The sequence below is a fragment of the Lepidochelys kempii genome, chromosome 17 (assembly GCF_965140285.1).
Source record: "Lepidochelys kempii isolate rLepKem1 chromosome 17, rLepKem1.hap1, whole genome shotgun sequence".
Lineage (NCBI taxonomy): Eukaryota > Metazoa > Chordata > Testudines > Cheloniidae > Lepidochelys > Lepidochelys kempii.
The window spans coordinates 6,762,273-6,787,427 of NC_136396.1; the positions used below are offsets into that span (position 1 = coordinate 6,762,273).

At 39.9% G+C, this 25,155-nt stretch overlaps 2 protein-coding genes across 2 annotated transcripts in view; one reads left to right on the top strand and one right to left on the bottom strand.

The window, feature by feature from the left end:
* Positions 1-9,574, top strand: part of APPBP2 (amyloid beta precursor protein binding protein 2) — a 43,339-nt gene extending 33,765 nt beyond the window's left edge. Inside the window, exons 11-13 of the mRNA XM_073315484.2 lie at positions 1,720-1,910; positions 2,384-2,549; positions 3,431-9,574. Of these exons, the coding sequence (XP_073171585.1) occupies positions 1,720-1,910; positions 2,384-2,549; positions 3,431-3,684 (611 nt within the window). The 3' untranslated portion in view covers positions 3,685-9,574. The remainder of the gene's footprint in view (positions 1-1,719; positions 1,911-2,383; positions 2,550-3,430) is intronic.
* Positions 9,575-14,642: 5,068 nt separating this feature from the next.
* CHCT1 (CHD1 helical C-terminal domain containing 1) lies at positions 14,643-24,425 on the bottom strand. The gene is made up of 6 exons (XM_073316010.1): positions 24,294-24,425; positions 23,310-23,441; positions 21,169-21,344; positions 19,312-19,411; positions 16,235-16,428; positions 14,643-14,787 (listed from the first exon to the last, which is right to left on the bottom strand). Exons 1-6 carry the CDS (start codon positions 24,423-24,425, stop codon positions 14,643-14,645), a joined length of 879 nt encoding a protein of 292 aa, XP_073172111.1.
* Positions 24,426-25,155: the final 730 nt, after the last annotated feature.

Here is a 25,155-nt window from a genome sequence, read left to right on the forward strand (position 1 = left end):
ATGTGGCCTGACAGTGCTATGGAGGCCTTGTCCTCCACCACCTAGCAGTGTTTCATCTTTCTTTTTAGAAACAAGTGTTTAGTTTTAGTGCAATGATTCTCAAACTGTGGTATGCATAAGTACTTCAGTTGGTCTCTGGAGCAGTTTTTTGTCACGTGGTGACTGTCAGTCTTCAAGCAGTGATGGTTCTGGTTCTTAGTAGGTGCAGCCCAGTTCAGAGCTCTCATTTGATTTCTAGAAGTTTCTTTTGACTAACTGAAGCAGAAAAGCAAGTACTTCTCTGCATTTTGCACAGCTGCTTCATTACTTTACCAGATTATTTTTTGTTGTAAATGCAACTGTGATCAGATTTGCAGATGGAAGCAAGTACATGGGGAGACAGAACCAAACTGTGAAGTGATCAGGAAAAATTTAGAACTGTGGCAACTTCAAGTGATGAGAAGAGATTCTGTACTAATAAAGTTACGTCTTACAGTCAGGGAGACAAAATAAACTTCATCAATAATATGGAAGATGTTACCTACTGTTGTGGCAGTAGCATTAAAACGAATTTATTGTAATGCTTCTCCTTAATATTGTCATCTTATTATTCAGTGTAACCAACCCCTGTAGCTGCTGAAGGGAAGGCATGAGAGGTTAGAATGGAGGTATCCACAGGAGGTTCTGTGTCTTAGGAAGTGATGCACAATCTGGGAGGTAGGGATGTAAGAGTGAAAATCGAAAAGATGAATTTCAGGAGTCCAAGAGGAGCTTAGAATATATGCACAATGTGAGAGGCTGTTGCTGTTTTTCCTCGCAAATATATGAAATAGTCTCCTGGCTGCAGAAGTTTTGAACCTGAAAATATACTGTCTTATTGGATGGGGTATTTCTCTCAAGTGCTTTCTTTTTAAACCAAAAAAACGGACTTCAGTCCTGAGTGGGGAGCACTGCAGATGAATCCCTCACAGTCCCAGGGGAAAGGGGAGAAAATGCCTTTCTTTTGTCTAGTGTCCCTTTCTGTCTGACCAGGTAGTGGCACCGATGGGCTTAGTAGAAAGCTGGGCCTGAGGCTTAAGGAATAAGTTAGCCTGACCTTTGGCCTTTGAAGGGATCGAGAACATTATCAGAAAGTTGCATTGCAAAGAAACCGACTAGTTCTGTAGTGGTGTAAGTTCTAGTAGTGCTTTCCTGTAGCCATTGCCTTCCTCTCTCTGACACTTACAAATATTCATTACCATGTGTGAACTGGCTTAATGGTATGGGCCCAAATTCTATGAAGAGTCTTAATTTGCTGGGGTTTCCATAACTGAAGAACTGCTGGAAACAAGAGTCTTTGTATACAGTATTCCTTATAACGCCTCAACGACTTTTTTTTCTTCCCACGCAGTTTTGCTTTGAAGTATTAGGTTTTAGCCTCCCCTGTCAAAACTAATTTCAAATGCTGTCTATAGCACAAAGATAGATTTGTAAAGTATAAATAAGCCCTTGTAAAAATTACTGAAAATATAAATCCTCTAGCTAAGTTTCACATGGACTTGAAAAGCTAACGGATACAAAATGCAACATATATCTTAATGGGAAACAATTAACAGGAAACACAAAGCTTGATTGAAAGTCTCTTCAATTGTATGTGGTGGTGATTTGTGAATATAACCTTATGGGATTCTTCTTTCTATTGCTGATATCTCTGTGCATCTAGAACACATGGACGTGATTTTTTTTCTCTTCCATATTCAGCACTTATCCTGGAGGAGATTGCTATTGACTGTCACAATAAGGAAACTGAGCAGAGGTTACTTCAAGAAGCTCACGATTTGCACCTGTCTTCACTCCAGTTAGCTAAAAAAGCCTTTGGGGAATTCAACGTACAGACAGCAAAACACTATGGCAACCTGGGCAGACTTTATCAGTCAATGAGAAAATTTAAGGTAGGACCAGATGGCTATTAAATTTCTCAATTAAAAAACAAACAAATCAGTAGCTCTTAGAGAAGTAGCTCTAAAGGCAGCACAACTTATCAATTCCATTGTAATAGATGAGTATTACCATTTTTAAATGCTCTTCTGATTGTTTTAACCTGACTATGGGTGCTACCTTCATAGATGGAAAAGTTTCCTAGTACTTAGTGCTTCACCTCTCCAAAGTATTGTACAGATATTAATAAAAACTACTTTCTTACACAGCAAGTCAGTGTCAGAGCCCGGAGATCCTGATTACCAGTCCTTTGCAGACTCCACTGCATTTCAAGCCTTTTGTCGAATAAGTGTAATGGAATCCTCTAGATAAGCTGTCACTTATACCGCTGCTTTTTATGTCTGATGTATGGGAATCCTTGTCTTCTGTTTTTGTGGGGGGGTGTAATGTCTGTCATGGCTTATTTATGTGGTTTTGGATCTTTCAGGAAGCAGAAGAAATGCACATCAAAGCAATTCAGATTAAGGAGCAGCTTCTTGGTCAAGAAGATTATGAAGTCGCCCTATCAGTGGGACATCTAGCTTCTCTCTATAACTATGACATGAATCAATATGAAAATGCAGAAAAGCTTTATCTGAGATCAATAGCAATCGGTGTGTAATTTTTAGAACAAATTACTGTACTGAGCAATGATGATAGAATAAAACAAAGGCCTCTTTGTTAATAAAAGTATAAATGAATAAAGGAATGTTGATACAATACATTTGCATAACCGATATGTGGATTCAATCTAACTATGATGCTTAACCTTGAATGGCAAACAATATATTTTAGTGTTCCATGAGAACCCAGTCAACAGTAGCTGCAAAACAGTAACTTTTAAACTAACTGACACTTGAAACGTTTAGGAAAGTGACTGTTTTAGAAAGTCCAATTAATTATCTTGGAGTTTAACTTCTTGGACTGTTACCTAGAGGCTCATTTTAATCATGGTTTGAAGCAAGAATTGTAGTCAGAGCTTCAAAGAAATGGAAGACCAATATGTGCAGTAGCCCTTTTATGATGAGACTTGCCTCCCCCTCCCTGGCTCATGTACCACTTGCAGTGAATTTTGCCCAAGGAAACATTCAATTCATAATGTCAGATTTAGCACAGTCTTATAAGGTAGTTCAGTTAGTGCTCATAATTCATTGGAGTGAGACAAGGTGAATAAACTGCATGAGACACCCCACCCCCCCGCCGTAGACTCCCCTTTTTTCATGTTGGGTTATGATAACAGTTGAAATCTGGTTGAGATTGCCCCAGAAATTAAGTAGGGTATTAAAGTAAAAGGGCCGAAATGCATTGGGGAGTAGTCACAGGGAAACATACGCATTGCACTCCTTTTATTAAGTACTAAATTTTACTCCTGCTAACTAAAAGATAATGAATATGCGGTTCATATTATCATAGGCAAAATGGCCTGAGAGATGAAGAATTAAGCATGGTTAAATTATCATGTTCTTCAATTTTGTTTTCTTTTGGATTTCTTTAGGAAAGAAGCTTTTTGGCGAAGGTTACAGTGGACTAGAGTATGATTACAGAGGTCTCATTAAACTGTACAATTCCATTGGCAATTATGAGAAAGTATTTGAATACCACAATATTTTGGCCAGTTGGAACCGGTTGCGGGATCGGCAGTTCTCAGTTACAGATGCTCTGGAGGATGTAAGCACCAGCCCTCAATCCACTGAAGAAGTAGTCCAGTCTTTTCTGATGTCTCAGAACATTAATGGACAGAATAGCTAGAGAACTTGGTCGATTAACCAATTAAGTTTTTTCCCCCAGATTACAAGGGAAAGTCATACTGTGAAATCTAAACCATGTAGTTTTCTGGGGGCTGGAATTTGCTTTGAAACACTGGTCCAGTCCATTGAAGAGTGCCCATACAGATGAATATGAGTTAAGTTCTTATCAGCATGTGTATGGCATGTTTAGTTTGGCTTATTGAATTTGAATACCAAACACCAGGATCCCCCTCCCCCTTCTTTTGCAAAAGAAGCTACTTTGCAGGAAATCTGCAAATAAACTTAAATAAAACTGTTTAAGAGTTAAAAGAGTTGCATCCTTATTATGAAAGGAAGGTTTCAGCAAGAAAATTCTTCCAGCAAGTAGAAGTAATAAATACTCTATTGTAAGAAATGGAAAAAGGTGTTTATACTTTATGCATTGTAGCAGAGCTAATGATAAATATTAACAAAAGAGGAAATGCCCTAGCTTTGTTTGCTGCCTTATGAAGAAAAGTGGCAAAGAACCACTCCAGAAAGAAATGTATGTGTTGTAAACCATGCTAGTTTGTTATGAAAGTAACCGCCGTGTGTTGTTTTTAATCATCTGAATTGGACCAGCATTCATCTGTAAGTGATAGAAGATCCAGTAGACCAGCAATCCAAATTTCCTTTGGTACAGTACAAGAGCTATAATAATTTTCCATAAAAGGACCAGGAGAATCAAAAGTGGACCAGCCTGTCTAGAAAAGTGTCTTTGGACCAGTGGCTTTAATTTAATATTTCTGCCCCTGCATTCACTTTTACAGTAGAATTATTTCATTTAGATGTACGATCAGTGATAATACAAAAATATATTCATGTGATAGATACAAAACTAGGAATTGAACATTCTTTAGCAGTTGCAATGGCATGTTTTCAACTAGTAAGCTTATACAGATATTAAAATGTCAATGCCATAAGCAAAAACTAGAAATGCTTAACTGTTTGCTGCAGCCATTCTTTTCTTTTTTAAATGGGCTTACTCTAACAATTGAGGCAGTAACTTGTTTATACTGACTAATAGTTTTGTATTACAATACAGTTCAATTTTCTGTTTCTGAAGATCACAGCTTATTGTACAGTTTGCAGGGGTCAGTGGAAAATGCCAAAAAAGCACAACAGGTCTTTTTTGTGATGCTCATTTCTACATTAAACAATAGTACAACCAGAAACTGATTCCTCTATGTTAATTTAAAAAGCTTCAGTCAGATGTAAAGATCCCTTAACAATGCCTCTCTCACTAGCTTGTCTTAATTTTTGTTTTGCGTTTTTTTTGTTTTGTTTTGTTTTGCTTTAATTGAACCAAGTCTGTTTTAATGTTGAGGTAATCAAAATTTTTGAAAAATCTACATAGCATAGCAAACTAGAAATAAGTCATTGCTTTTACCTCAATTCTTATTATAGTGGCACAAACAGTGCCTCTATAGTTAAGGGTCTGTCAGTTTTCCCCCCTATTTTCAGGGGTTTATAATTTGGCTGTGAAAATTCAGTCCGGGTTGAAGCATGGCAAACAACTACAGTACTTGGAGTGAATTTTTTTATTTGTTATGAAGTTTTTTTGTCTTCAGATTATAAGAGTGCGGCACACAAAAAATAGAAGTTAGTGATTTCAGACACTTCTTTGAACTCCTATAATTTTAATAATGGCTTTGGTTTTAAACTGAAAAGTTGCAGGCCAATAGTTCGTAAACTAGTGCCTTCAAGTTTTTTTTGAGGGGGAGTAACACCAAGTTAAAAAATTAGTTACTTAATTTGGAAATGTGTGTTTAGCGCTAGTGTAGTTGTGATTCTTTCATTAAAAATAAGGGATGGCTTATGCAACCCAGTAGAATAACTGGTAGCATTAAGACTTCAACAGCTTTTAATGTAATCTGAAACTGTATTAGATTCTCCATAGTAATTTTTGTTCAAGTGAAAATTACACTTTTTAAAATGTCCCCAAACACATTTGCCAGATAAATTGCAACTAAATAAATATTTAGGTCCCTAAATATGTGTTTACACTTTAGGAATAATTATAGACTATCAGGTAAATAATATGCATTAAAATTGATACATTGTTACAGGAGCTTGTTCTCATATTTTTAAACTTTTTAAATAAAGTCACTTTAAACCTATTTAAAATAATACCCTTTATTTTATTTTAAACCTCCAGAAATTCAGGGAAAAAAGCTTAAAATTCTGTCCAAAACAAAACTAGTGATCTATGTATTGCAGACATACCCAGAAGCCTCAAACTAGTAAGTAATCTTTCATTCTCGGCACATTCCATATGCTCTGGATTCCTAATCTTGGGTCTCTGCTTCTAGTTTATAACTAAGAGGGAACTCCCAAGTTCTCAAAGTTTTTGTTTTTTATCCTGAGACACTGGTCGATGTCCTATGTACTCACCTTTGCCACTTTCTCAGGCTCCATCATCAGTTCCTTTCTAACAATGGTCAACAACAGTTTCCAAAAAATGCCACAGTTCCAGCGTCATTCCTGCTCCTCCCCTGATTAACTTAATTTTGCTTGAAGGACTCTTGTCTTCCTTTGTTGCATCAAGCCTAAAATTTAGATTATACACTCTTAGGGAGCATGGATAGTATCTTCTTAGTGTTGTAAAGTACCCACTTCTCTTTTCCCCTGAGGGGGTTGGCAACTGGGAGGTTGGGAGTGCACGACTTGGTTCTGTAGAGAAACGTCTTTTTTTCCCAATCACCTAACAAAACATTTCAATGCTTTTTTGACCAAGAACTTTTTTGCTTTCCAGCGCACATTGGCTATATTTCAGCCAGTGTAACAGATGCATTATGTGATCACTCAGACAGAGATGCATGTGCTGTTGAAGCAACTCCGATATTCTGTAGTACCCGTGGGGTTTTATCTAGAGTGAATTTGAAACCCTAAAAGTTACCCAGAATTTTTTTCTTTTCCCAGCAGGCTATGTGGCCTAGAGAAACATGACTTTAAGCTCATGAATACTCTCAATTTAATAAAACTATTGGAATATTTTAGTACATTGCTGAATTGGGCCCTAACGGACTATCTGGTTGCATCTCACAGCTATGACCTAGCAGGTCTGAGTGTCAAAGCATATTACTTGCAGAGTAGAATGGCTGCGGCTGGCAACTACAGACTTCTTAGTATAGGAGCCTTACAAAACAACCACATGGCCTGCTCTAAGCGCTGTACGTTGGCATCTTAACTTATGCTGCCTTGTTGCAGAACCTATTCCCCATCTAGTGTTCCTCAAACTTTCCTAGCCCCCTACAGATTTCTGTTCAGGATCTCTTTTGAATTTCCCCTTCATGTTACTACAGAAGTCTTAACCTCCTGTGCGGTTTGTTGGACTATTGTGTTTGACACAAACTTGGTGGTGGTAGACGCATTTCCTGACTTTCCTTACCGCTGCTGCCTGTTGCAGTGTATCGTTGACACTTTGTTTAAAAAGCAGAGAGATTTTTGGTTCTCTAAGCTCCTATAAATGGGAATCTAGTGTGTGAGAGATGGTCAAAGAAAATGACTTGCCCTATAATTCTTCATCTGAAAAAAATACCACATCTGTAGATGGCCCTTCATTCACCTTTAAAAGTAAGGAGGTCTATTCATGCTTTTCTCTCACCCGGTTTAGAACGTATGTAATTTTCCTGTGGCTCTATGTATGGGGTTGCAATTTAATAGTACTTTTTCCACTTGTACATTGAGCAGCCAACCATGAAACACTGGGCAGGGCTGATGCATTGGCAGTTGGTCTGTGCAAAATGCACTGGAGTTCCTCAAAGGGTCAACAACCTTGAGGAGGTACTGTATAATCTTAGGCTTGAAGTGGAGACCCAAGAGTGGGAATCCAGTGAAATACTTTTTCCAAAGAAATAAATTTACAGGTAAGTCATTTTTTTTTTTAATTTTTTTTTTTTTTAAATAGTCTGCAATACCTTGACACAAGAGTGTCCAGGACAGAATTTCAGTCTTCGCTCCAAATTTCTCAGCTTGGTTTTAAATTTAAAGCTCTAACATTTTGTTTGAATGTGGGCTTTGGTTTTGTGAATCAGTTTTATTTGTATCTTCTATTTTATGCAAACACTGCAATTTGTAAAGAAAAGGAAGAAAGTGATGTCAGGGTTTCCTCTATTCTTTGTTCCGCTGTTCTTAGAATCAGTCAACTGTAAGAACGGATGTTTTTTCCCAACCTCAGGAGGAGTGTTGTGGGGTTTTTTTTTATGGAATGGGAGGAACACATGCTACTTTAAGATGGGGAAGGAGAAAAAGTCACGGTAAGATGTTTAAACACATATCCCTCTGTTACTTGAAGTAAAATAGCTAGTAACTATTGCGCTCCGAGCAGTTGGCTGGTCACTTTATTTTGTGATGTTACTTAGAACCAACAAGTGTCTGTCTTTCTCTTTCAGAGAAGTCTTTACATGCACTCACTACTTCGTTGTATAGATACCAATTGTTTAAACTCCTTTTTTTTTTTTTTTTTTGCACACAAGTGTTTTTGTTAATCAATAATTTTGAAAGTTTTTTTTGTTGAATTCTAACTTATTAGGAAAATAACATTCTTTTCATAACTTTAAAAATTAAATTTAAAAAAATGCTGCCGTCTGTAATTTGCTAACGGTGCCATTGTGCTGCTGCTTCTGGTACAAAAATAATGCACATTTTATTTAATTACCTTTTTATAGTCGCACATACTGGTAGAGTTACAAAAAAGGAAACCTCCTCGTGCCTAAAATATGATTGAATATGTTGACAAAACCTTTACTTGATTTTAAAACTGACTGGATTTTACTTTACAGCATGGTAGCAAAGATAGCTGGATGGATGTTGCTATTATCGGTCTCTAAACAAAGTTTCTAATCCTGTTGCCTGTGCAGAAACTTTATTGTACTTACAATTTTGTTAACCTTTTTTTTTAAAGTGTTGCTGGCCAAGTGCTAATTGCAAGTCTGAATATTCTGTTTGTTGTGGAGATTTCCATGTTTGACACAAATGGCCTGTTGCACATTTCATTTCTTGGCCTTTTGGGGATTCTTGCAGTGGGAAGGAGGAGGCGGGATTTTATCCAGAGATCTGGACTATATATACACATTTGACATCACCGGTAATGCTTTTGTCCCCAAATCTCAGGAGTGTTTTAGGCAGTGAAATAGGTTTCCCGTCACTGATACCAAGATGCGTGTTCTAGGGTCTCGTTAACAATATTTCATTGCAGTCCTAGGTATCTATAGCATGAGTGGCCTTAGTGAATTTGTTGAAGTGCAAATTTTTTTTTCAAAAGTAAATTTTAAGATGAAAAATATATACTATATAAATATATAGAGAGATATCTAGAAACTTGGTTTGTGGTGCACAAGTTAAGTGTTGGATCACTAAATAACTGTTGCAGGTACCATACGTGTAACTCTTTTTCTTTTTATGTATATTCCTTTATGGGAAGCAATGTTGCCATGGTAACTAAAACTTTACCATTTATTTCTTACCTTATGATGTGAATGAACTCTGCATTTTATTGACTATTACCAGGTTCAGTACTATTTTTATACTTTATTGTACTACAGGGGATTTTAATTTAATAGCATTCTAAAAAAACGTTGCTTGAACTATTTAAAGCAAAATACTAAAACAAAGACCACCTTTGAAACCGGAATCCCCACTTACAGTGCCACAGTAATTTATATGAACGTATTTTGATCATTATTAGACTTTGAACACCATTCTATTTGTTGTGTCGATAACCTTTCGTATCCTACTTCACACAAACTGCAGTGCCCAACATTATTTGTAACCATCAAACCATACTGAGTATGTTTGTAACCAGCATTGTGATATTCTGTAATTGTATTGCTAAAATGAATTATTGACCTAATAAATATAGTGTTCCTGCATTCAGAGTATTTGCCTTGAATTTAGTTACAATTGTGCCCTCCAAAAAGCCTGTTCTTTTCTCCTCTATCCCATAGACACCCGTAGAATTGAATAGTCAACTTGCAGATTGCAATTGCTTTTTCAGCAAGTTCCACTGATGGAACAAAAATGCAGTACCCTTCTGTGATGCTGAAGAGTGCATTACAGCACAGTTTCAACCAACAAGTGAGTGTAATGCTTATCATTCATGCTTGGGAGGAAAGGTGTGAATATTCTGTGGATTCCAATGTGTGCAACTCCTACTTAAAGAAGAAAAGGATACTAAGGGCCTGATCTCCTTTTGAAAAGTGTAACATTAACTCTGTTCATCAGTTGAAACTCTGATTGTGGTTGTGGCAGGGGAGGTTTGTTTGGTTCTCTCTTAGACTTCGCACTTCTCAACCAAATCTAACTCACGTTTCACTATTAAATAAAGTTTGAGGGGTTTTTAAGTTTATTTTTTGTAAAGAAACATGATGCGACAGCCTTATTTAAGCCTTAACTTCAGCCTTAGTTATGATTTTTGTTAGAGATACCTAATATACTTGGATACACACCACACTCCTTTCGTGTTTATCTGTCCATATCCACATCTTTGAAATGGAATAAGGTTTAAAAGATCGACAGACTGCAGAGGGACAGCAAGTTGTGTGGGGATCATGACTTACCTTTTCCATCTATTCATCAACTTTGGCTTTGAAAGGAACAAACTCACCATTTAGGTAGAATCTACTTGTTTGCCTGTCAGTGCTTCTGGAAAAAGAATGCTAAATGAAACCAACTCACCTGCCTCAGGTTAGCTGATTAGTTTTATAAAAGGAATAGGATAAAAGGGCCTGCAAGTATAGGTAGTAACTTATATTTTATTGTCTTTTGATGTCCTTTGCTATGTATTGAGTACTAGAAGTGACTTCTTTTGACATTAGGCTGTTGACAAATCTACAGTAATTAGAAAAGTAAAAAACATGGCAACTTGCGTTTATCTTGGGAATTACTGTATATGGAGTATGGGGATTTGATGGTTTGACTCCTTTCATAGGCATTCACTGTTTTTAGACAAGTGATGCACTTTCAGGCCACCAAAAGGTTTTATTTCTCTTTATTGTTACTGTTTTAGTTGGGTACTTGTAATGTGCTAACACTGTCCACACACACAGAGAGTCTGCCCGTAAACGTTTACAATCTAAGGAGAGGTCTCAGAGTAGCCGCCGTGTTAGTCCGGATTCGCAGAAAGAAAAGGAGTACTAGTCTCTAAGGTGCCACTAGTATTCCTTTTCAATCTAAGGAGATTTCAGCAGACTCCCTGTGGACCCAGGAAGGAGTCTTTAGTCTTTCTGATGAGTCCTAATACCAACTGGCTAATAGCTCTTCCTTTTCCCTTGCAGAAGGAGAGGGTTCTATTGCTTTAAACAGAACATTACACAATCTTAGGACTGCATTTTTAAAGATATTTAGGTGACTAAAGATGCAGTTAGGCAACTGGTAAAATTTTCTGAAGCACCTAGCTGCCTATTTCCTGTTGATTTCAATGACCGTGTGCCTAAGCAGACCTACTTGCTTTCTCTTCAGAGACCAGTAACACTGTAATTGCCCTCTGTTAAGCTACCACACAGTTCTTTCCATGCAAGCTCATTTTCTTCAGGTAAAAGCATTACTGATAAAAACAATAAAAGAACCTACGTGTGTACTAATAAGCTTACCAAAGATCACCCCAACTCTAACTTGGGCTCTGGCAGGAGCAGTCCAGTCCTTCAGAACCCCACAAAGCAGTCTCTTCTGTGGTCACAAGTTCGTAACAGCCCCAGCTCAGAAATAGCACACCCATGAAAAGCTTTGTCCATCCTTTACACACTTTGGGGATCTTTGATATGGAGTTTCCAGGAGCAGGTAATTAGTAAACAATTGGTTTCTCTCCCCAGGGTGTAGCGTCAAAAGGCTGGCTTTGCAGGGTATAATTTGCATTTTTGTCCTCCCAAGAACTTTCTAGAAAATCCATGTCACTCGTACTGTCCCAAAATGTCCTTTGAAGTTCCTAATGCTTTCTAGAGATTGCATTACTCAGTCTTCTAGAGAAGTTACATACAATTCCACAATAACACATGCACGAGTGCATTTTTAATACAATGGATCCAAATTAATTCAGTAACGTTTACCCTAATTCCATAAGTTTCGTCCAGGATATTGTCATTCTGTTGCATCTTCCTCCTAAAAGAGGGGTGCTAATGAGCACCCTAGAGAAACCCCTTGACTTATCACCTGGACAGGTTTATTCCCTGGTTGGTGGTTCTGTCCTCTACCTTTCATAGTTTCACCTGTTCAGATAACAAACAAGCCAGCATACATCCTTTAGACCTATGGGGTTGAGCTTTCACACACCCCTTGTTACCCCCAAACATTTGGGTGTAAACTTGAGACCCGATCCTCCCACTCCTACCTCCCATTTGGGAAGTGTGTGTGATGTATTTTTCCCTCGGCGATCAGTTCCAAGATGAGACCCACACCCTGGAATGAGGGAAACCACCTCCAAGAAGCTCTGAGAGAGGTGGAGAGAAGGAGTTTGCTATTTGTGCCCAAGAATGCCCATGACACCGAGTCCCAGTGCAGTGCTGACAAAAGTGTTGTGTGTATTTCTCTTGGTTGATAAGGAGAGCTCACAGGCTGTCATCCCTCCACCTTTTGTCATAACTCAAATGTACTTTAAAAGAAAACAGAGGAATCGGAAAACCAGAGAGAATTTCTGGGGGACAGGAAGTTCTCTATGAACAACAGATGTGAACATCTAACTAAGATGGAGACTGTTTTGTGCTCAAGGTTATGTGTTGAGAATACAAGTCTTTGAATAACTTGGCTGGCCACCAGATGTCACTGCCGCTTTACATGCGTTCAGTATTTAGTTTCCTATCCTTGCTTGTTCTGATCAAAGCTATTGAAGACTTTCTAGTTTGCAGCTAATCTCGCTAACTGTAAATGATTCTTCCTTTCATTGGCTGCAGCTTTATTTCTTTTACTGTGATCCATATTATGTATGGTCTAAACTGAAAATTTTTAAATTAGAGAAAATCTTGCTTTAATTAATAGCCAAAACCATAGCACAATGTTTCCATGAATCCCTGATTCATCTTTTTTTTTTTTTAACACTGAAAAGTAAAGATCTGAGTTAAGAAACTTGTGCATCAAGTTGTTCGACCTCTTTCAGTTATAAGACCACTTTAAAACTCTCAACTTTTGCCAGCACCTAAAATTGTAGATTATAATAGAAAAAGTAACAAGCCCATGTTGATGCAGTAGTGACATTAGGATACAGAATATCGGGATGGGCACAGAGATGACTATTTTATATTGGATGTACAGGATTCAACTGAAATGAATACTAGCCTTGGATTTGCTTTCTTTTCTTCCTCCCTTTCCCTGCACCATCTCACGAGGCATCTATATGAGATGCCTGACTTTGTTAGGCCTCAGAGCCTTGCTTGTGGGCCCGCCTTTAATGAACAAGACACCCCCCACCCCCACCCCCGCCAAAGTCCATTGGGTAACTCGCAGAATAATTTGTGGATGAGCAGACTTTAACTGCAGTCAACATTATTTAAACAAGTGTGACATTTTCAGGCATACAATATTTTCTGATCTTTATGATGAGGCTATATCCAATTGCAAACTTGCTATGTGGTGTATAAAATGGAAAAGCTCAAAACCTTCAATTAGAAATATAAATATCTTCTGAAAAATAAATATTCAACAGTCATCCTGGGAAATTTCATCTTCTACGGAAAGAACCACTTCTGCTGCCCACAAACTGCTTATAATTCCCCTGGAACTCCTTGATGGAATTATACCCTTGTATTACATGATAGGTTTCACTATATAGAATAGCAGAAAAGCAATCAAGGGACTGTTGCCCAGAAAAGGCAAATTTTAACATCAGTTACACTTGCTGCCCCTCCATCCCTGGTTAAATTTCTTCCACCATATTTCTGTTTAAATTTCACAAGGGCTCCTGCGTGAATGTGCTTCATTTGCCTGACCTTGGTGTTCTTTGGCTAATGAATCAGGTTTGAGCCCCTGATCCAATCCCCAGTGAGGTCAGTGGGAAGTCTCCTGTTGACTTCAATGGACTTTGGATCAAGCCTTAAATGTGCATATCATGGCTCTTGTATGCAACAGTGAAACTCCTAAAAATAATACAGCTGTCCTCTCCATCACAAACTACCTACCCCCACCCCCACAGGCAAATGGAAAGAGGGGGAGCTAAATTGTCATGATTTAAGCTGCCTGCTGCAAACTGGGTGATTTAAAAGTTCTGAAAATAGCCACAGTGATAGACATGCTCACAGAGAGAATTCAACAGGCAAAAATTACCTGCCTCAGGCACACTTCAGATCAAATATAGAGGAGATGAGTAAAAATGACTGGGCTGCTCTTGGGTGCCTTGGCAGAACATAGGGCAGAATTTTATTTTCACTTGTAAAAAGACTAAAAGGTGCCCATTCCAGGCCATAGGCATGTTCAACACTTCTTTACAAACTCACCTCCTACTGCACAGCCAAATCCAGCAACCAGCCCCCACCACAGACCAGAAAGAATCAGGCACTCCGTTATCACAAAAGGATTACTCAAATACCAAGCCATCCGCAAATATCAACCCTCAGACGAAAGCCCGAATAAAACGCTCCTGCAATGAGCCAATGGATAGCAGCACCAATGTTTGCTAAGATAGCCAGTATAGTTGGAAATAACGGAAGAGCAGTGGTTCCCTAGAATAAGGTTCCCTTCATCAGAAGAAAATGATTTACTCACTGATTTAATTTATTTAAAAACCAGTTGCTTCCAAAATGTTAGCAAGAATGATGCTATAAATACAAATAGGTTTAATATTTACCAACAAGTATGCTAAAAACTTTTCATTGGGTAAGACGCAAGGTATTTACAAAGGAGACCACATATTCTTAAATTTATAAAGACTGTCTTTAATCTTCCTTTCCAAGATCTTGCTTTGGTATTTGTTGGTTTTCACGCTACTGCAAATACTTAGTTGTTTTGTGGAATTTTTTAGTTCTTAAGAGCTGCTGAGTGTGGGGAAATCCCTTGACTATTGAGGCACTGATGGTGCTTTTTGTCCATAAGGCTTGCTGATGGAGCCGTGTTTGTCAGGTGCTCTCTTGTTTTGTTGGTGTTTGAAGTGGTGTTACAGAGCCTAAAAGAGAACCAGGGGAAAAACTTCTGTAAGCTTGGGGGGTTGTACATTCTAGCCAACAAAGGAAACCAAAATGCATGATGAGCCCTGAGCCGTCCTGTTAACAAGCAGTACCCACGTGCTTTAGAACCTTCCTCAGACAGTTCAGTTCCTTACTCTAACCAATTTCATGCATATATATTTTCCCATTCTACTGCCACAGTTGAGGCACATCAGCTCTTGCTAGATTGACTGCCAGAAATTGGGACTGGACAACATGGGATGGATCACTCGCTAATTGCCCTGTTCTGTTCATTTCCTCTGAAGTATCTGGCATTGACTGCTATTAGAAGACAGGATACTGGGCTAGATGGACCATTGGTCTGGCCAGTATGGCCATTCTTATGTTCAAATCGTGGTGTTACAAGTCATGGGTAATGACTAGTGATTGGGCCTTTCAAGTGAAAAGCAATTTAAAATTCTTGAAATAATTACTATATATGCATTGTAATTGTACTTGGCATTTCCAAGTGCCTCACATCTTCAATGCACTTAACAAATACACATGAACTGAACTTCACGACAGCTCTCTTGGTTAGCTAAGTAGAATTAGCCCCAATGTACAGAAGAGAAGGCTGAGCAGAAGGAAGACTCCCCAGCATCACAAAGAAAGCCAGTCAGGAGTGTCTGGCTCCTATTTCCGTACTCAATCCTATACATCATACTGCCTGCCTAATTCATACATTTCTTCAGATTTTCCAATATCCCTTGATGGAGTCCTCTCTTGTTGCTTTAGTCCTTGCTGATGATTTCTGTTTGTTCCACACTACACTGAACGAGGCACTCCAGACGGTGAATGGAAGAAAGTCGAAGGAGAGGGGAAGAAAAGAGAAGAGAAGCAAGAGGAAGGACAGTGAGTAAATGAAAGAGTACCACTTGGACAGGAAGGAATTCTCCCTTTCAGGTTTCATCTACACTAGAGTTAGGTTAACTCTTCTCTCATCATTAGCCAACAAGTTTGTACATGCTCGCCTGGATACTTGTGGCTTACCCTGGGCTCGGCCATAAGATAAACCAATCTAGCATGTACAAACATAGTAGTTGCCAATTGACTAGAGTTAATCAGTTGACTCAGGTTAAACTCAAGTGTAAACAAATACTCAGCCATTGGATTAGCAGGGGGGTGACTTCACCATCACCACTGCTCCCTTGCAGAGCAGTAGTCCTTGTGGCTGCTGTTTTCCCTCGCCACAGCTCTTTGGTTTCTGGGTCAATGGCTAAAATCTCGGTTGGTTCTACCTCCCATTATCTCATCCCATGAGTCATCCCCTTCCCTGCACACTGCTGGTCGTTCAAATCCACTGCCTTCTTTGTACATCTGTACTTGGAGGGATAACCCAGCAGTTGCCTGGCTTGCTATTTGCTTCATTTGCTCCCAGTTATGCCTAGCAGCCTTCAGCAACAGTACCTCTTCTTTGTCCTATTTGCTGCCTCTGAGTCACCCCGTAGGCTCATTTGCGATGGCTGTGACTGGATCTGACTCAGCTTCTCTTGCATATTATTTATGTCTCCATGGAGGCCCCATGCATCATACAGCTTGGTCAACTTGGTGTTTTCGGGTACTGGAACTGAATCAGGGTTTTCTGAGCTACAGTACAATTTCTACAAATAAATAAAAAAATAAAAATTCACATAACACACAAAGGTGGCATGAAACAAAATGTAAGCGTATGACCAGGTGCTCATGTATTGAGTCCTCACGCTGGGAAATGAGCTCTTGGGTAACTATCGTCCTATTTGGCTACACCAATGTTTCTAGATGAGAAACTTGCTAATAAATGCAGGTGGTTGTGTTTTTCTACGGTTTAGTTTAACTTCTTTCTCTCATGGAACTGCCTTCAGAGATCCCCAATGTGGGAGTTATGCTCCCTGCTATATAGATCCAAGCATCTATGGAGGCACGGCGGGGGGTGGATTTAGGTTAATAAAAGAAAAAAGCTGGAGCCCACTTGTAAGCAGGGACTCTGCTTTCTTCCATTCCTGAGTCTTAATCTTCCACCAAAGCAGCCCAGCCCTGCCCACCCCTGCAGCTAGCTGACTAGAAGCTAAGTTATTTCTCTGACTCACTACTGTCTCTCTGAACCACAGCCAACCAAGAGGTCAAAATACCACAGATCGTGTTTTAAAACCAGAAATATATTCTGAGAACTCCACTTATGGGAGAAAGACAGACACACACACACACGCCTACACACCAACTGTTGAGCTACTCACTGCATCCTCTGGGCCAAACTCATCCTAGGTTCAAACAGATGCACCTATGTGTGCATCAGTGCACTTTTTTCACCCAAACCTATGCAGTGAAATCAGTATTTTAATTGTTTGACCACCATAGGGTTTCACTGAGCATTCGTGATGTCATCTGTAGGCAGAGAAGCTTTGCTGATAGGCTAGCCTGGAGTATCTAAACTCATGTCCCTATCTTAACCCTTATAGAAAAATCTTTTAGAAGTAAACAGAGATCAAGCTGGTAGAATTCTACAGAAATGCAAAAGGGCTCTGTAGAAATTACAATTTTTGTGTGTGTTTTGGGTTTTTTTAAGGAAAAAAAAAACCAACCCTAGCAAATGACAAGCCTTTAAGCCATCATATAGAATTACAGAGCAGGAGCATAACTGCAACATTGCAAATGTTCATGCTCTTTGGCCTCTTTCTTAAAGTCCCAGCTCCTGGAGCCAAGTGATAATATGAAAATTTTGGCTTACTTTTTTTAAGCAATGAAAGTTTTTAGCCCTCATGCTTGCTGCTTAGGCTCAGTCTCCAGTGTGAAAGTCCTTCCACGTTACATGAGAAAACAAAAACTAATAAGGCACTCGCACTTGGATCCTGCAGTGGGATCAACGTGAACAGACCCTGTGTGCAGCAGGGACACCAACAGCATCCCCAGAGCCCAAGCAGCCTCTGCAGCCAAGGGTTTGGTACGGAAAGAACTCAGAGTGGCTTGGTTAAAATGGCGGTTTACATTTGGTTAATATCGTCTGAGATGGTTTTAATTTAAAATTCTGTTAATTCTCCTGTCAGAAACGGAGCAGATACATTTTTAAGGAAGTCTGAAACTGCAGCCAATGATGGCCCCTACTACGTCGGGGGAGGGGAATTTTGTTGTTTGACCTTCAGACCACTGGCTGGTTGGCCGTTCTGCTCATCTCCCTAATGTAGTAAACTTCATAAAGATATCAAATTAACCTGTGGGCAATCTCAAGCGCTTGCTAATTACAACATTGGTTCCGTATATTTATACTTGCTCGTCCAAATAATCAGCAGTTTCCAAATACTCTATTTATGTTTTGTAGAGTGCATGATAACTTTCCGATCCACAGCCTGTTGTTTATGATTTAGCAGGGCTTTGAAACCCACTGTTCCCTCCACACAAAAGACAAAGATGTTTATTTTCTCTCACTGGCTTGCACAACAATAGGCATTTGTCAACCGTTATATAATGTCTGATTTGTCATTTCTTCTATCAGTCCTTATAGAGACAGTTTAATCTTATTATACAATATGTGGCAGATTTTTAGTCTTACATAGATTCATATTTCATACTCCTCACTGTTGTAACTAAGGGCCTTCCAACAGTGTATTAAGCAACATGAGTAATATCTGTAACACGGTTTTGTTCTCTCATTGTCTCCCCAGGAGGAGTGTGGGCAGTGGAGCGACTTGTTTTGGTAGGGTTTTTGCATAAAGGATGAGTAGTAACAAGAGGTGCTGAACTGCAGCCCTATAGATAGGATTCCTCACCCTTTCTCTATGGCTGGGGTAGAAATCTCCCTACGACACCTATCACAAACTCTGACATTGGTGAGAGAGAGCTAGAGCCTTAAGAAAATAAGAATTAACTTTCACAGCCACCCTCTCTCTGAAATCTGGCCATGAGAGGTCTTTAATATGAATTAAGTTTGAAAAATGTTGGGAGTTGTATACTGCTTATGCTGATTCACCTATTTTTCAAATCCCACTGGGGTCTCTCACGAAGCTAATAGGAACCATCCCTTCATCAAAGGGCAGCATCTGGCCTTCTCTCATTTTTGGTGGTAGAAATGAGGCAGCAGATATTTCTTGTCTGAGAAGTAACATGTGCTCTCTCCATCACATCTACAGCTCTGGACGATTTCCAGTCTTTATAACTCATGATAATCCATGTGACAATGTCACGAAGTAGTGAATTGTGTTGAAAAGTCCTGGAAACCATTTTATACTCCCAGGCTTCTAGACCCAGTGAGACGCTACTGCTTGGTATATTAAGATATATTGACCAGTAGCTGAATGATGGTCATTGAAAAGCATAGCAGGAACCGGAAGAATTCAGAGGAACTGATAGCCCTTGAGGAGACGTAGGGAGAAATCCTGACTCTAATGAAATCAATGGGAATTATGTAAACTAAGATGCCTGCCTGGTGTGATTAAAAGATCCCCTTAAAGTGAGTAAGGAGGAAGAACCTGGTGTAGTAGCTTTTTAGTTTGCTATTGATTTATGGATCTTACCAGAAACTTAGCCATTTGGTTGCTCTTACTATATTTGTACAGTTTGCGCAGGTGTTTTGCATCAAGTTCTGAGAAAAGAGAGACAAATCTCCACAGCATCCTAGAGGAAGGAATGATTGAGTGAAGGAGTCTGCTTGAATGCAAATTCTTCCCTACCTGCTTTTTGCATCTTTTAGTGGTAATACATTTCTGTCTCTCTCCTGTAACCAGTGACAGCCATTTGTATGGGCTTCTTTTATTTTTTAAAAAAAGAAAAGATTATAAACTGCACAGATCATAGAATCATAGAATATCAGGGTTGGAAGGGACCCTAGAAGGTCATCTAGTCCAACCCCCTGCTCGAAGCAGGACCAATTCCCAGTTAAATCATCCCAGCCAGGGCTTTGTCAAGCCTGACCTTAAGAAATGGACCCTCCCCTTGGAATGTGAAGTTATTGTGGGGTTCAGGATCCCAGGCAGAAGGCTATATAATCTTCAGCCATACCGTTAGCATTTCTCATGAGACCCTTCCTGGTTTCAGAAAAGGAAACCTCTGCATGTGGTCTACAACCCTTAGAAAAGGGATGGTATTTTCACCATAAGCTCATTCAGTTACTGTAAACTGGGTTGCTTCTGGTAATACAAGACGCTATTTGGCCATAGGTTAAATTCACCCGTGGTGTAACTCCACTGAGTTAAGTTGTATACTGTTGGAATTACACCCAGATGGCCCCCATGTGTCTTAGGAACCTGCTGACAGGAAAACAACCGCAGGGCTATCATTGATGAAACTGGACATATTGATTGGGTAGAATTTATAATCCAAATAACCCTTTGATTAAGTTGTGGGCACTATGGTAGACTTCTCCCATTGGAAATACCATAATAATACTTAGCTGCTTCTATAGTGATTTGCAGGCACTTAACTCATTAACCCTCACACACTCAGGATGCGTCTTCGCTGCAGAGCTAACAAGTTATTTACACCTCAGTTACTCCTCTCGAGTTAGCCTAGGTTGAGTGAAAGTGCCCACACTATGAAATAACACTATCTGCTTTCGCCAGGCTGGTGCTGTGCTCACTTGTGTGTGGCAATAAGATTTGTAAGTTCTTTCCTGCGCAATAAGAGAAGCTGCTCTCAACATTCTTTCCCAGTGAATTGTGGGAGAACGTGTCTGTTCTTTGGAGCTAATGAGGGGACTTTTGTGGGAAGGCATTGGAGGGCTGTCAGCACCCAAGTGGAGCTAGCCGGCATCTACACTACAGAGCAGACGTATTATAGCAGCAGCTGAGTTGAACAAACGTGAAGCTTAACTTTTATCCCCTGACTGGCCAGCCAACCCAGGTTAAAAGCTCCACCACGCTTGAGTGAAGGATTTTTGCACTTGGATGAAACTCACATTAGGGGTAACACTTGAGTTAACTGGGCAGTGAAGACAAGCACACAGATACATCCATGAGGTAGGTTAGGGTCCATTTGTTTTCAAGTGTCCACTAATTTTGGATGCCCAACTTGGGATGTCAGTGCCCTGATTTTCAGAGGTACTAAGTACCTACAGCTCCCAGTGGGGGAAAATTATGGGTGCTCAGAAAAGCAGACTCCATGAGTCTCAAGTGGGCACCCACATTATGGGTGACTTCTGGAAATGTGTTTCTAAGTGACTACCCAAATGCACACAGCAAATCTGTGGCAGAGCCAGGACCAGACGCAGTCCTGTGCTTAATCCACTAGCCCAACCTTCCTTATAAATGACTGCAACTAGGACTGTATTCGCAAAAAGAAAAGGAGTACTGTGGCACCTTAGAGACTAACAAATTTATTAGAGCATAAGCTTTCGTGAGCTACAGCTCATTGCTAGTGTGAAAGGATTATCTTACTTCTTCCAGTGTTTGAGTTCCCAGGATTTGCAGTAATGTTGAAGAAACATATTGATGTGATCCCCAAGTGTAGTCAAGTTTTTCTTCGTGTACTTCAGTTTTTTGTCCTTGGGAAGATCTTTGGGCAAATCCAGTTTCCGAAGAGATTTTTTAAAGGGTCTCAGAAACTCCTTGCACTGTAAAGACAAAGAGCTCAGTCAGAATGTTATTGACAGAATACTGGGTTATTGCTCTGAAAGTACGTAATAGGCAACAGCCAGTTACATTCTTCTTCTTAATATAAACATGTTATGCTGAAAAGATGTCTAACGTGCATTGTATTTAACAAGAGTAATTTATATGAACATAGCTATAAATCCATTTGTTTAGTTAATCTCGCGTCTTCTTCAGAGACCATTGTAGGTGCGCTGTTTGGTTGAGCCCTGAAGACTCAATTGGTGTATTCTCAGCATGGCAGCCCAAAGGACAGTTGTCAAAAGTGTGCCTTCTAAGAGTTGTGAGGGGAGGGATTTGAGGACCTGCTAAGGATGGGGGATAATTCTCTTTTGACATAAGGTACAAATGTCAATTTCAATCTACAGAATTTACAAGATACCTCATTCTGCGACAAGGGGAGAAGGAAAAGCATTTGATATCATTCCCCATATCCTTGGGCCCTCTGCTATGTTGTAAATTCTCTATAGTTTATGCATTAGTTTGCAGAAGGTCTCATGAAGTGTGTGTGTGTGTATGAGAGTGAGCACACAGGCATCATTCTCTGAAATATACTCTTTTCTCTTAGCTCTTATCTGTAGACACCATTTCTTTCCACACCCCTATCTTTCCTCCTAAGGAGGGGGGAAAGCTGCATTGCTGTTACACTAGTCCTCAGCTATAAAACTGTACTGTGTTTCCCTCCTCCTCCCCAACAGGTAGAAAAAACGCAGCAATACAGAAAAACACAGCAAAGAACCATAATGGGAAAGAACCATTATTTGTTGTGTACGTACAGCATGTACCATAATGGGATCCTAGTCCATAACTTGGACTGTTAGGTGCGACTACAGTGACAAATACTAACACAGATGGAAGCACAGGTTACCCACTGACAAATAAAATAGTCAGGTGAAACTCAGCAGTTCAGTCACACAAAGGCCTGCTGAAGTTAGCCAAGTAATATCGCTGGCACATGCGTTTACATTTCATACATCCGGGTTTTCTGTATCTATGTTTCCAACAGGTAAATCAGATTAATTCAAAGTGTATTTTTTGAAGTTCTCTGAGCTAGAACTTCTTGCTAGAGAAAAATGCATCCTGTGTTGTGCAAATAGAAGCTGTTTAGTTCTTCCTGTACAATGGTTGGTAATAATCCTCTGAGTTCTCATAAATGTCTGTCAAAATGGATTAGGAGTCAGTTTTGAAACTAACACTCACATAAGTGGGCTAATTGAGGCAGAAAATCATCAGAAGTATCCAATAACTTTGAGTGCTTCCCCCCCCCCCCTTTTTTTTTTTTTTTTAGAATGTCCAACTTGAGACCCATTGGCCTGGCTTTCGTTGGTATGGTGCATGCATGGCTCCAGTTGAAATGAAATGGGAGTTTGAGTGGCTCAGCCCCTTGACGGGGGGGAAATCAGACCTAGATTTCTGAAGTTGAGTATTGAAAAAAGTGAGTCAAGCAAAACTAATGGACGCTTTTGAAAATGAGTCTAAGGACCTGGCCCAAAACCACACAGTGAGTCATTATCAGAAGCGAAAGAAAAGGAAAGGTCTGTTATTTACTAAAAGATCATAAGTTATGGAAGACTTGGAAAAAGTTAATGAGACGAGATAATCCTCAGCGCAAAGAATTTGTAGAGAATGAGGTGTTTCATCATGGTTTTTCATTTCCTCTCCCTCAATGTTTTTGCAGCTTTTTTTTTTCCAAACTGTCTGAGAAAAGAGGGATAGCTCAGTGGTTTGAGCATTGGCCTGCTAAGCCCAGGGTTGTGAGTTCAATCCTTGAGGGGGCCATTTAGGGATCTGGGGCAAAAATTGAGGATTGGTCCTGCTTTGAGCAGGGGGTTGGACTAGATGGCCTCCTGAGGTCCCTTCCATCACTGATAATCGAAAAGAGATGGGTCATTCACACTTCTACTGCTAGCATCAATGTAATAGCTTACAATTTTGAAGGTGTCATGATCAAGGCCATCAGTGTAGCGGATAAGCAAATGTCCAGATGGTATGATACTCGAACTGTTCTTCAAAGGGGTTGCCTCCTTCACCTTGCTGAGCAAATACTCATTCTCTGTTGTCTACAAATTGTGAAGTTAGTATATGTTAATTTTTTGATCTACACAAACTTGTGTCCCATTGGTCAATGTTGCACAGGACAAACATTATCGCAAGGCTGAGTTTGAACAAGGGACACTATTAGCACTGTCAAAGCATTTAAGATGTGATTTTCAAAGGTACCTAAAAGCGTTGTACCCAACTCCTACTGAAACTCAATGAGAGTTGGGTGCCTAACTTCCTGAAGTGTCTTGGAAAATCCCAGCCTTAGTACATTACAAAGGAAATGTTGTAAATATCGCTTGCTTCTAATGACACTAATCCACTAGGGGCTGGAATTTATTATTGACAACTGGAACAATAAATGTATTGTGCTAAGTTCTGCTCCAAGGTCAGACAAAATTTCCATTGACATCAATGAGATCAGCATTTGACTTGTTGTGTTTAACAGAAGGCAGTTTTACAAAAGCTCAGCCAATGAAATCAGATCTCCCTGGACTGGGTGTAAACTCCCTTTTCCATCACTGGGAAAATAGCTCTCTCTGCATTTTCTGTGGAGGTGAATCATTTACGTGTGTCTTTGCTTGTGAAGGGCACAACTAAACAATGGAAAACATGTTTACATTATTTGAAAAAAAAAATCAAATGGTTTGAAAAAAAAAGTGTGTAGTGAGAGAAGTTCTCTTGTCGACAGCACACTCTGTTCTTGTGTAGCACTTCAAAAAAACTGTATCCCAGATTACACTACAGAGCAAAAAGGTATGCATTGGCCGTGCTGTTCATTTTACGTCTCCTTTCCACAACTGGCCTGTGCTTTATCCTCCCCTTCCCTCCTCCACATGGCCATATTGTCTGTACCCCTCCCCTCTGCATACCTGGCTGGTTGTGCCATACCCAGCTGGGCACTTCCACTCTCCCATGCTTATTTTCTCTCTAGTCTGACCTTCTTCTGGGCCCACTTTCTCCACTTGGCACAGTCCACTTCCTCCCCTCTCTGAGACCTCCATTCTGGCAAGGGAGGGAAGGGAAAGTCGGTCGCCCTGGGGCTAGCAGTCCAGCTTGCTGGCATTTGAATCCAAACCTGCTTGTGTGACATCACCTCTGAGGCATGCTGGTTCTGAATTCTACATCTAAATGAAGCAGGGCTGAGGACCTGAGAAAGAGGAAAGCTGCAGCAGCTAATCTCCCCACACAGAGTCCTAATGGACAAAGGCTTCATCCATCAGACTCTAGACCAGCAGCTTACCCCATGACATGAAGTCATGACCTACCTTTAAAAAGGGAATTCAGCTCCAGACAACCAGGCAGCAAATGTTGGATTTACAGCTAGTGCTGCTTGTTCAATCCAAGCTTTTGTAGAATGGGGGAACTGCTATGACTATACCACCCTTACTCTATATGCTGCACTGGCTGGCTGTGGCTCTGGACCCAGTTCATGCCATTAGCTATAATGTTTAATGCCCTTAGTGCCAGCAAGTTCAGGGACTGCCTCTCCCATTGCAACTGCTGCGGTTTTTTTTTTTTTTAATTTATTTGTATTCTAGCATTATCTTGATGCGCCAACCAAGACTGGATGTCCCAGTGCTAAGCATGGTACAACTTGATAGGAAGGGCTGGCTCCTGGCTGAAGAACTTGCAGTCTAGACAGGCCAAGAGTGGGAGAAAGGAAAGTTTATCATCTCCATTTTGCAGATGGGCATCAGAGGCTCAGAGAGAGAAAGACATTTGACCAAAATT